General features: G+C 40.4%; 1 protein-coding gene across 1 annotated transcript in view; it reads left to right on the top strand.

Annotated features, from left to right (window-relative positions):
* MARCHF11 (membrane associated ring-CH-type finger 11) overlaps window positions 1–11,904 on the top strand; it is a 98,888-nt gene extending 86,984 nt beyond the window's left edge. The window contains exon 4 of the mRNA XM_081825748.1: window positions 11,390–11,904. Within this exon, the coding sequence (XP_081681874.1) occupies window positions 11,390–11,712 (323 nt within the window). The 3' untranslated portion in view covers window positions 11,713–11,904. The remainder of the gene's footprint in view (window positions 1–11,389) is intronic.
* The last annotated feature ends 228 nt before the right edge of the window (window positions 11,905–12,132 follow it).

Below are 12,132 nucleotides of genomic sequence, written 5' to 3'. Positions count from 1 at the left end.
AAGCTTGCAGCTGGAATGGTTTCTGGAAGGGAAGGGCCCAGACTGGAGTGAAGGAGGGACAGCAGAGGGCAAGGGTCATGCACCTCAGGTCATGGTCGGGTCATCCACACTGGCCCGAAACATGAAGTTGTGTGTGTCGAGAGGGCTGAGGGGAGCCAGGAACCAGGGGGCAGATCATGGGTGATGGTTGAGAGTGGCGGAGGGGCCAGGATGGCTATCTCTTGTGGTCGCACCGTATGCTCATGGGATCATACATGCGGGAATTCCTAGTTGTGGGAATTTAAATACGCGAGGCTCACGCACAGCTGAGCAGCCTTTGAGAGATCTGAGTGTGTCCCTAGGCCAGTCGGAGATGGGTGAGTACTGAGGCCACCGGCTCGGAGCGGGAAGTCTTCCTGGGAGGAGAGATCAGAGTCGATTGTGTGGCAGAGGGAACCGTGACATGAAGAGGCAGCCCCTTAACCTAAAATCCTGGACATTGTTCTTCAGAACCAACACCTGCCTCTCTGGGGATCTCCTGGCTTCAGACTATTTTGCAGCCCAGAACTTTATTTACCGAAGAGAATGTGAACATGGTCACTCTTCTGATGATGCGTCAGTGCCCAGCACAGAGGCTTGGGGACTGTGGGGGTGCTGACGGGGAGCCGGAGACAAACTCAGGAAGCACAGAGATGAGCACAGAAATGGAGCTCGTATCTTATTCCAGATATGTAGAAATAAGGTTTTAAAGACCATACTGCAATAATATCTCAGATTATGTTTTCTAATCCAGGTATTATGCGAAGCGATTTTCCTCAGCTTTCCTATTTAATCCTCAACACTCTACTGGGTATAGGTTGCTGTTCTCATCTCGGAGACGAGGCACCATTAAGTAGTCCCCCCAGGGTCTCACAGATTGGAAGAGGGACCCGAGATTGGAATCCAGACCTTGTCGCGCCAGAGCCTGTGACAGAATATTTATGTGATTCAGTTAATTCTATTTATTATTTAGTAAATACCCCTTCTTATATGCTGAGCTCGAATGGCTCATTTACAAGATGTTTATTCATGAAGTGAAACCACGTCAGTTGGCGTCTCAAACACCTAAGGCATAACAACAGGAATAAATACTTTTTGGAGGGATAGGGGAGCTGAATTTAGGTCAGAAATGGAGAAAAAAAATTCCCCCCAAACCCAAAGTAATATAGCCACTTTGTGAAGTCTTTACTCATGTATTCTAAATTAATAGAGCCATACAGAACATACAGAAATATTAGTAGAGAATGGGCAAGATTTAATTCAGCATCCCAAGAGCAATCTCTTTCCATTGATCTGAGTGACACAATTTCCTAATAAGAATTATGTATGTAAGGGCGCCTGGGTGGCTCAGTCATTAAGCGTCTGCCTTTGGCTCAGGTCATGATCCCAGGGTCCTGGGATGGAGCTCCACATCGGGCTCTCTGCTCAGCGGGAAGCCTGCTTCTCCCTCTCCCACTCCCCCTGCTTATGTTCCCTCTCTTGCTGTGTCTCTCTCTGTCAAATAAATAAATAAAATCTTAAAAAAAAAAAAAGAATTCTGTATGTAAAGAATCACATCTAAACCTTGAATTTTGTTGCTAGGTCATAGACTAGAATATTAAGGAAAGCTAAGGTCTGAGCGTTTTAATATTCAGGTTAAAAAGTCCATTAGTATTTTCAATTAAAAAAATCTTACTGAGGTGTGAATGAAATCAAAGAGTTAGAAATTTTATTTATGTTTAGGTGGTCACTTCTATTTGGAATTTTTACCCACTGCTTGTATGATTTAAGAGAAATGAAAAACAAAGCCAACAAAGATGAGCTAGCCTATCACAGTCATAAAGATAAACAGATTTTGGTTGTTTCAGGTTAGATCTTTTTAAGTGTTATTCTCATCCTGAAAAATAGAACAACCAATACATATATGCTTTACTCTAGAGATTAATAAAACCGTGTTCTGTGAGTTTGCAGTAGACAGTTTGTCCATTGGAGAAAGACATTGTGTTTGTTTCTACTTGCCACTAGGAAAAGCCCATAACAGTCTTCTTCTAAGAACTCTTTTTGGTCCACGGCACCTGGGTGGCTCAGTCGGTTCAGCATCTGACTCTTGATCTCAGCATTGTGAGTTCGGGCCCCGCGTTGAGCTCCACGTTGGGGTGGAGCCTACTTAGGAAAGGAAAAAAAGAACTGTTTTTAGTCCATATACTGGAATGTGGGAAACAAATGGAAACCCACCAAAGTAGAGTCCCAGTTCTAAAAACTTTAACACAGAAAGTGGACGTTGATAGGGTATTTTAACCCAATACTGTTTCACTGGGGTTTGCGGAGTTACTTCTATAAATTGTGAGGGTCACTGTAATCCTTCCCAATGCTGCAGTGTACCCTTGAAGATGAAGACCAGAGGAGAACTTACCATCCCAGCCTCGGGTGTTCCTGAAGAGACTGTGCTCACGGTAGATATCCCTTGGGCCAAGAAGACACTAGTGTGGGCTGACTTTGGCCAACGATGGCTCCTGAGGTCGGAGTTCTTGCAGAGTATAAAGCACACTGGACCAGGCATCAAAGGTCTGACTCTGATCCTGGGCTCTAGCACTAACTGTGGACCGCTGGGCAAGCCATGTCACTTCTCTGGGCCTCAGAGTCCTCATCCCCCAAAGCAAAGGGGTTAGATGAAATCATACCCAGTATTTTCTAATTTTGAAATTCAGTGACTATGTCCACTGCTAGTCGCTGTGTGATATGACGTCACCCTTTTGCTGAAGGTGTTTCATCTGCTCATGAATTGAAGGACAGACTTGAAGTTGTATTCAGCTGAAATTAAACTAGTTCTAATCCATGCTCCCAGTTATAGGAGGGCTCTAGGATATCTTTGTTATCTCTAAGGGCATTGGGCTTATTCCTTCATTTCTTTTATTGAAATAATCGTATCCATAGGTGGCTTTTCTCACAGGCACTAGTGGGCAGAAGCTTAGATGATATAACAATTCTTCTCTCCAGTGAATTCTCTTAATCCTTTAAAAAATTAACGTATCATGTGTTTTATAACGTGTAACAAGGTCTACAGCTTTTGAGGAATGTTCTGTGACTATGCCAAAGGCAGATTTGAGACGCAGGGCTAGTAATTGAAAGATCGGAAGTCTCCTATCTACTAAGGAATAAAAGAAATCATTAAAATGATTGATTGATGGATTGGCTTCTTAGAACAGCAAGTAGTCAGATGAATGGACAATCTCTTTTATACTCCCTGTTTTGCCTGGAAATAGCAGAGAAGAATCCATATCAGCCTCTTAGGCTTCATGACCTGAGCATAGTCATTTTGTGACTAGCTGGATTCATGATTGTTGGATCCAGGGAGATATTTGATGACCAGACCAAAAAGACCATGAAGGAGTCGACTACAGTTTACTGGGACTGAAAATAAGTCCTTGTAAAGAATTTTAGCTCTTCTATCCTGTGCCCGTTCGTGTGTGTGTGTGTGTGTGTGTGTGTGTGTGTGTGTGTACGCATACATATGCTCATATATGTATGAAACATAGGTCCCGATTCCTAAACCCCTTCCATCTCTAGTCTTGGAGTCCTTGTCGCATGTTTCAATGTCTCCATTTGGTTTCTTAAGACAGTACTCTACCATTTTAAAGAACAATACTTGAGATCTTTGTGTTTGTGGCACCGTCACGACTAGACCCTTGTCATCCCTTAGATTCCAGTGATGGCTACTCTCCTCTTTCTCATTCCCTCTCATTTAGTGAAGATTTATTGAGTTGCTACTGTGTTTCAAGCACTGAAGTAGGAGTAGGGCTCCTGTCCTCTGGGGGCACACAGCTGAGTGAGGTCACAGGCATAGAAAAAAATTATTCTAGTACAGGTAATAAGGAAAATAGTGCAGGTATTTCCTTCTGGTGAGGTAGAAGGTAGGAGAGAGGGATTAATTTTGAGTGGGTCAGAGAAGAAATTATGAGAGAATCTGGATCTTGAAGCATGTTTAATAATAGTTCATTGTGAAACTATAGGAGAGTGATCATTCCGGAGAAGTCTCTGTCTTACGGGTTTATCACAGATTTGCTAAGAAGATAAAATTAGCAGAATTTAGTGCAAGAGGATAGAGGAGTCTAGGTGATTCCAAGGTTTTAGCTTAATTGACTTGGGGAACAGTCAGCAAATTCAACCTATGTCAGGACTTTTTGGAAAAGAGTGTGCTTCCCTCCCTGCCAGTTAGTAAACTATTATACTCCTTATTAAAATTCGATTTTGCCGGGCGCCTGGGTGGCTCAGTTGGTTAAGCAACTGCCTTCGGCTCGGGTCATGATCCTGGAATCCCGGGATCGAGTCCCGCATCGGGCTCCCTGCTTGGTAGGGAGCCTGCTTCTCCCTCTGACCCTCCCCCGTCTCATGTGCTCTCTGTCTCTCATTCTCTCTGTCTCAAATAAATAAATAAAATCTTTAAAAAAAAAAATTCGGTTTTGCCATCTTGTTCAGTCGCCAGGCAGTGATGTCATCAATATGGAAGATCCAGCACCTGTGTGCTCTTTGCATCCAGGCTGATGACTGTGGACTTCACTGAGCAGACGGGAGGACGGAGAGAGTGGCAGGGTCATAAGACAGACACTGTGAATTTTCTTTTGTGTACTCTCAGAGAAACAGTCACTTAGGGTCTTCACTATTTGTAATAATCTTTTCTTCATGTGTACTGTTATGTACTCTACTTTGGGGCTGGGTGGGTCAGATCATCAGTATTTGGAAATTAGCCAGCCTCTTGTTGCAAGGGCTTCTGTGCTGTGGGAAGTTCGTGAATAATTCTTACTCTTATTACATTTCTTGCACAGAAGATTTTCTTACCAATAGTTTGAGTGTTTGAGCCCCTGAACTTTATGCTCTCATGATTAGCCTGCCATTCTCAAATCTGAATTAATACATATATATACGTATATATATATAATTTATATTCAACAATGGAAAAATCAACTCATCTTTTATAGACATAAGTGCATTTTATGTGGGATATTTCTTTACCTTATTTGTTCTGATACGGGCAACACTGGAAGTTACATTTTCACAAAAATCCTCGTATATAATCAGGGCATGTAGTTCCCAGGGACCTGGCTTTTGAGATATCAATTTATGATGGCTTTGTCTTGTGAGTCTAGTGACTTCAGCGACGGTATATATTATATTGTCTTTCAGTTTTCATCTCTGTAAGTTTTATATTTTTGCATTTTTTTTCTCTAAGCTCCACATATAGTTCAGTTCAACAAAAAGCATTCAGTATACAAAGAAGGAATCACTCATGTTTATTTCTTCAAGGTTCATATTAACAAGATTCAACAATAGAGTAGTGGCTTTTTTTTTAAAAAAGATTTTATTTATTTGAAAAAAAGAGAGAACAAGCGGGGGGAGGAGCAGAGGGAGAGGGAGAAGCCAGCTCCCCACTCAGCAGGGAGCCCAATGTGGGGCTTGATCCCAGGGTCATGACCTGAGCCGAAGGCAGACGCTTAACCAACAGCCACCCAGATGGCCCATGGGGGAGTGACTTTTAAAGTGTTTACCTCTACTGTCACATCTAAGTGTCCATGAGCATTTAAATTTGGGGTAGGTTGGGAAAATACGCCAGGAAGATTAATGCATTTTATGACACTCTAGCAAAGCTCATACTACAAAGGGTATCTTGGACCACAGTCTTATTTAGTTAATACTCGTTGAACAACCATGCTCTGGTCTTCAAGTAATAGAAATTAAGGAGTCAAAAATGGGTCCACTTCATGAGATTGACTCTAAACTGTTCTTAAGTGGGATTAAATGGGACCCAAAGTCCCTGTTCTGCTTCTGGTGCACATTGACTTCTCTGAATGACATCGGTTGTATTTTATAGAATGTGTGTAAATTTCACTGAGCGGGGTGGGGAGAGAGGGAGAGAGACAGAAAGAACTCTTGACAATGGACAGTGGTGAAATTTAATCTTGAAATCTTGTACATTTTCACAGTCAAGAGCCTTTTCTAGCCAAATATCTGCTGTGCGTTGCAAGTTCTTTAGCTCTCCCAAAGGTCGTTTTGATTGAACAGCACACAGGGCTTCAGTCTTTATTCCTTTGTGGACCTTGCACTTCTTGGGAAAGCTCAGGGTGGGTGCAGCTCCCCGGATGAGGCTCTCACCACTTGCAGTGTTGCCTTCAACAACTTTCTTCTTGTGGGCAGGGCGAGGAGGAAGGGGCTGTTTCACTGGGCCCCTTAGAGATATGATAGTGTCAGTGACACACAAGGATATTAAAAATGGCAGCTAATGATCTAACTTTGCCCAAATCACAGTCTCCAGGGCTTAATTTACTCATATTTTAAATGAGGGTGATGTAGATCTACATGGTCTGTCTTCATCTGTTCAAGCCTCTACAGCAAAATACCACAGACTGGGTGGCTTAAACAAAGGACATATATTTTTTACAGTTCTGGAGGCTGGGAAGTCCAAGGTCAGGGTGCCAGCATGTTCAGTCTAGTTGGGTCTCTCATTTTGGTTTATGGATGGTTGTCATTCTCATGTGTCCTCACATGGCCTTTCCTTGGTGTCTCTTCCACTTTATATAAAGGCATTAATCCTATCATGAGAGCCTCCCCCTCATGACTTAAAGTAGCCCTAATTACCCTCCCAAAGGTCCCACCTCCAAACACCATCACGTTAGGGATTAGGGCTTCAACATATGAATTTTGGAGAGACAAACATTCAGTCCATAGCAAGGACTCTTTTAGTAGGTCTTAATTCTATGACTAGGAGAAACTGCCTTACCATTGAAAATTTAACGTGAATACAACTCTAGTACTCAAGGTTTATAAGTAGACACATTTGAGCTCCAATCTGTAGTCTTATTCTTGTATCTTCATGATGTTGGACAGTTATTAAATCTCTCCATGTCTCAGTTTCCTCAACCATGAAACTGTTCAATCATGGTATCTATTTGTAGAGTCTCTGTCAAGATTAAGTGAAAATCATGCAAATAAACTACTTAGTGCAGTGCTTGGCACAAAATAGAACCTTGATAAAAATTTAAGTTTTGAAAAACAACCAAATCTATTTGAACAAGAGCTGAGACTGGTAACACAAGAAATGAAATTATTTGATCAGTAGTTTGGTTGTTAATATCAAAATTTGTTTGTATTTGACTATAAATTTTACAGGTCTCTGTTCATTATAACACATCATTTGTTTGTATTGAAATAGACATGGACAAGTGGCATATGTGTGTGTACACACACTTGTGAGCATCTGTACCTTGATAATCTCCCCCATCATTTCTTTGGGTAATTAATTCCTTTTCTGCGATCATATAAGAATTTCAACCAACACATCACTTACAAATTTGGGATATATTTTGCCTATACATGAACACTGTGCTTTTATTTCAGTGAAACCAGAAACATTTAAACTTGCTCTTTTTTAAGAAGATTGTTCCCTAACAAAAATGTTCCTTTGCACATCAATAAGGGGATGCTCCAATTAAATGTTAAATGATAAAAAGCAGGGAAATGATAAAAAGCAGCCAACCACACATACATATACACACATACTTACTGAACTCTCAAAACCCCAAATTCCTATGAATCATACCTTGTTGACACCCATGCAATTAATAATGTAGCGAGTATCCTAAAAGTATCCTTTAATATTTACATTTTATAGAAATTATCATTGCTTTTCCTCTCAGGTCTAGTGACTCAGATGAAAAAAATAAATCTCAGAATAAATCTAAGCCTGTTCTTATATGCCCTGAAATGTCAAGGTGACAAATTCATTTAATGCTTAATTTGAGGTGTTACTCAGAGAGTGAAGCCACTGGAGGAAGTGAGTTTATCAGTTGTGAAACAAGAGGAGAAAAGATCATCAGTAAGAAAGTATGGCAGTATGATTTTTAATTGTTGGATTTTCAGCATGTGGGCTAAAGTCAAATGAATCCTTACTCTTGGATTTCAGTGATGGGTGTAGCCATATGTTCTCATTACCTCAAGTACAAAAGGCATTTGCTACGATTCTAGAAGATTTAGAGAAGAAAGGGGAAAATTCACCTTCCAGAGGACAACGTTGGGGTGGAGTGGCATTCTCCTATTTCGGGAAAATTTAAGCTTCTAAAGGGCAAGGAGTAATTCTGAACGCTCCTGGGGAATAAAACAAAATCTAAGCATCATTCGTAACTTGAAATGCAATTAAGCAGCACATGGAGCTGGAAATTCAAGAGGACTCTGTCTCTATGAAAACTTCAAGTAGCTCTCTCTCTAAATTCCGTTCAAAATGTACTATAAAGACCTGTGGGATTTATTTGTGAACATTGGGTAGATTTATGTATTTAGAAAAGGGCTACCAGGAATGTATTCCCAGAAAGTGACTTTAAGCTCTAGTAAATGATCTGATTTCTGGCCTCTTAAAGGAAATGGATAAAAAAAAGAATAGGATCCTGTGAAATGAGTGGTTTCCTGGGGTGAAGCCATCCCCCATCACTGCACTTCTCCAGAATGAACCTGTTGCGAGCTGTAATGGTTTTGTGATTAGTGTGAGTGAATGTTTCTCACCACATGGATTCACTATTGACTTTTTAATTAATAATAATGTTCTGTGCTTATAGAACCACCATCTCGAGGAAATTTGAGTGCTTTCTAATTGATGAATTTCAATTTATCTTTATACTATCTTGCTGAACGTATGGATTAGGTACTCTGATTGTGTTTTAATAGGAAAAATAGAGCCAGAAAAGTTAAATCATGGCCCACAGAGATTTCGGAAGGCTAATAATAGAGTCATCAATTAAAATCTGGTAGTCTTTACTTATTTTGGCCATTTCCCAAAAATATCTGATCAGTTGTGTCAATTATTCCTTAGGAAAATGAAGTTGATCAAAACAATTATTTGCATTTGCTATGATTAACAGAAGTTTACATTCCTTCTCATTATTTTGGTGGTGTTCCACAATTATTATCTATTTTTACTTATTGGACCACATGCATGTTTTAGTGGCCTATGTTCACATCCTTGGAATGCTTTTAGGTCACAAGTGTCAGAAGTTTATCCCCTGGGAAGGGAGTGATATAAAACTTAAATTCTGGTATTAGGTAGTTGTGACTTCGAAAAAACTGGTATCTCCATCACCTACCTGCCATTGTTTTAGCTGACAAAAAAATGAAGTAATCCTCCCAACAAAACCATGTTCAAAACCCTTACTCATTGTGCCTATGGGAAGGTAACTATCATCCTTTCAATCACCCCTTCATGCAGCCTTAAAAATATGAGACTGATTCTTCCTGCCTCTTGCATTTCTATTTCTGTCAATTTTGGGGGGCGCCTGGGTGGCTCAGTTGGTTGAGCAACTGCCTTCGGCTCAGGTCATGGTCCTGGAGTCCCGGGATCGAGTCCCGCATCGGGCTCCCTGCTTGGCGAGGAGCCTGCTTCTCCCTCTAACCCTCCCCCCTCTCATGTACTCTCTCTCATTCTCGCTCTCTCAAATGAATAAATAAATCTTTAAAAAAAAAAATATGAGACTGATTCTTCCTGCCTCTTGCATTTCTATTTCTGTCAATTTTTTTTTAATCTGACAAGTGTATTGCTTTGTCCCTCTATATTCTCATTACTGTTTCCATTCTGCTCTCCATATGCAACGTGGTAACCTCCCTACTTGTCTCCACTACCTGAGTTGCTATGCCTCAATACATCTTAGGTAAATTTTCCTAATTCTCTGTAATTTTTTAACATAGGAATTATTCAGGCACAAAAAAGTATGCAGAATATATTGAACAGCCACATCTTCACCCCCAGCATAAAAAAATGTGACATCAGAGATACAGTCCAATGGCCTATTTGAAGCCTCTCCTGGATCTTGTTTCTTTTCTTTGCTCCCCACTATCATGCCTTTCATGGTTATTATTTTTATGCATGTTTTTATACTTTTTACATAGATCCACTATTGACTTTTTAATTAATAATGACTTACCCCAATCATTTCTTTCTGAAACTTTCTTTTTTTTTTTAATGTGGCTTTGAGATTTCTGCTCTTTTAAGATTTATCCATCTTAGTGCATGTGACTTTGTTCCCTTCAATTGTGTTGCTGTGATCATTGATCCACATAATGCAGTTTATCCATTCTTCTCAGAATGCACTTTAAGATTGTTTGGGATTTTCCCCCTCAAATATGAACAACTACATAATAAACATTTTTTTTAAAGATTTATTTATTTGAGAGAGAGAGAGAGAGAAGGGGGGTAGGGGCATAGGGAGAGGGCAAGAGAGAATCTTAAGCAGATCCCCCCCACCCCGCCCAAGCACAGAGCCTGACGCAGGGCTCAATCTCACGACCCTGAGATCACGACTTGAGCTGAAACCATATTCCATCTAAAAAAAGACTCTTCTTGATCTCTCTACCGACTTTCAATGGAATTTCAGCCTCCTGAAGGAGAAGAGTTTCTTCTCACTTCTCAAATGAAGGGGGCCTCCCCCGAGGAATTTCTTTTTGTGAGCAGTCACCAATTCAAAAGCTCTTGGACCACATGCTGAAATGTAACTGTGTGAAAAATGCAGGGTGTGGCGGGATCTGGGCTGGATGGTAGAGATGGAGCCATGTATCCTAGTTACACACTGCCAGTTTATGGTCCCTGAGGTTCTTGCATTACCTTGTTTATTTTCCCGAGAGTCTGTCTCAGAAATGTGTAATCATTCAATTTACTGTATAGCAGCAAAGAACAAGGACTCTGGAGCCAGCCCGCCTGGGTCTGAAACCCTCCTCCCCCGCTACTAGTTGTCTGCTCTTGAGCTCCTTCCTTGTTTGTAAAATGCTGGATGTGTTCATAATGAAAACTCAATGAGGTAATATACATGAAACTCTCAAGTGGGTGCTAAATACATTTTTGTTGGATTGTTGAAGAGAGTAAAAGTAAGAAAAAGGTGTATCATACCTCCTATGTGTCAGACATTGTTTTAGGAACTGGGAAGATGGTAATGATTTTAATATCTGTCTCTTTCCTAAACTAAGTTACCAGTTGAGACCAAATTCCCCAATACATTGCGTGGCCCACGGTGGGCACTCAGAGATGATAAAAGAATCAATAAACCTAATGATTCTCTTAAGGCAATGTAAGTGCCCAAGGTACGTTCTCAGCCGTGATGGGGCAAGTTAATTATATTCATGAGAACTTTGCTTTGTGCATGTTAGTGTATTCTTATTCTTTGGATATTGATTATTCCTGTGTAATCTGGAAAGTAGCTTACCACTAGCCATAATATTTGAGAAGTCAGGATACCATGTTTTTTGACGATGACGAGTAACAGAGAATTGACTATTTTTTTTCAATCCCTTACTTGTATACAAAATAACATTCTTAACTTTTTTGATTATGACCGGCCTTTTTTTATTTTTCCTTGAATTTTAGGTCTCATTGTCCATGAAGGAGCTGCAGTTTACAGAGTATTTAAGCGCTGGCGAGCTGTTAACTTACACTGGGATGTACTAAATTATGATAAAGCCACAGACATCGAAGAAAGTAGCCGGGGAGAGTCTTCCACAAGCAGGACTTTATGGTTGCCGTTGACAGCTTTGCGGAACAGGAACTTGGTCCACCCAACGCAGTTAACTTCCCCGAGGTTTCAGTGTGGCTACGTGTTATTGCATCTTTTCAATCGGATGAGGCCCCACGAAGATCTGTCAGAAGATAACAGCTCAGGGGAGGTTGTGATGAGAGTGACTTCCGTGTGACCCAAGTGTAAGGCAGCGTGGGGTAGACCACCCTGCACATTTGGAATGTAATTGCAATGAATGGGGAAACCATAGCACTTCTAAAAACACACATCTATGAACTTTTTAAAATTTATGCTTTTTATATGAACATTTGAATTGCAAATACATTTTTCTGAAAAAAAAAAGTTCTCTGGTTCTTTGTTTTTTGATTTATCACATCTTTTATAAGTTGGTACTTGAAATCATTTTACGTATAATTTAACTCTACTTGGTTAAAAGAATGATGAAAGTTATCCTTAAGGCTGAAACTATTTTTTCTTGCTTGTTTTAAATATATTTTTATCAAACTTTTTGCTCCATGTGTAGTTTTTCAGGCATGTTACGAATGGGAAAGAGTTTAGAATGCTGTGGGCAGACGCCAAAGTGCCCACTGGCGAT

This window comes from Leptonychotes weddellii, chromosome 7 (genome assembly GCF_054177405.1).
Source record: "Leptonychotes weddellii isolate Sample4059 chromosome 7, ASM5417740v2, whole genome shotgun sequence".
Classification (NCBI taxonomy): Eukaryota; Metazoa; Chordata; class Mammalia; order Carnivora; family Phocidae; genus Leptonychotes; species Leptonychotes weddellii.
Note: the sequence above shows the minus strand (reverse complement) of the source record. Positions and strands in the feature narration are given on the sequence as shown.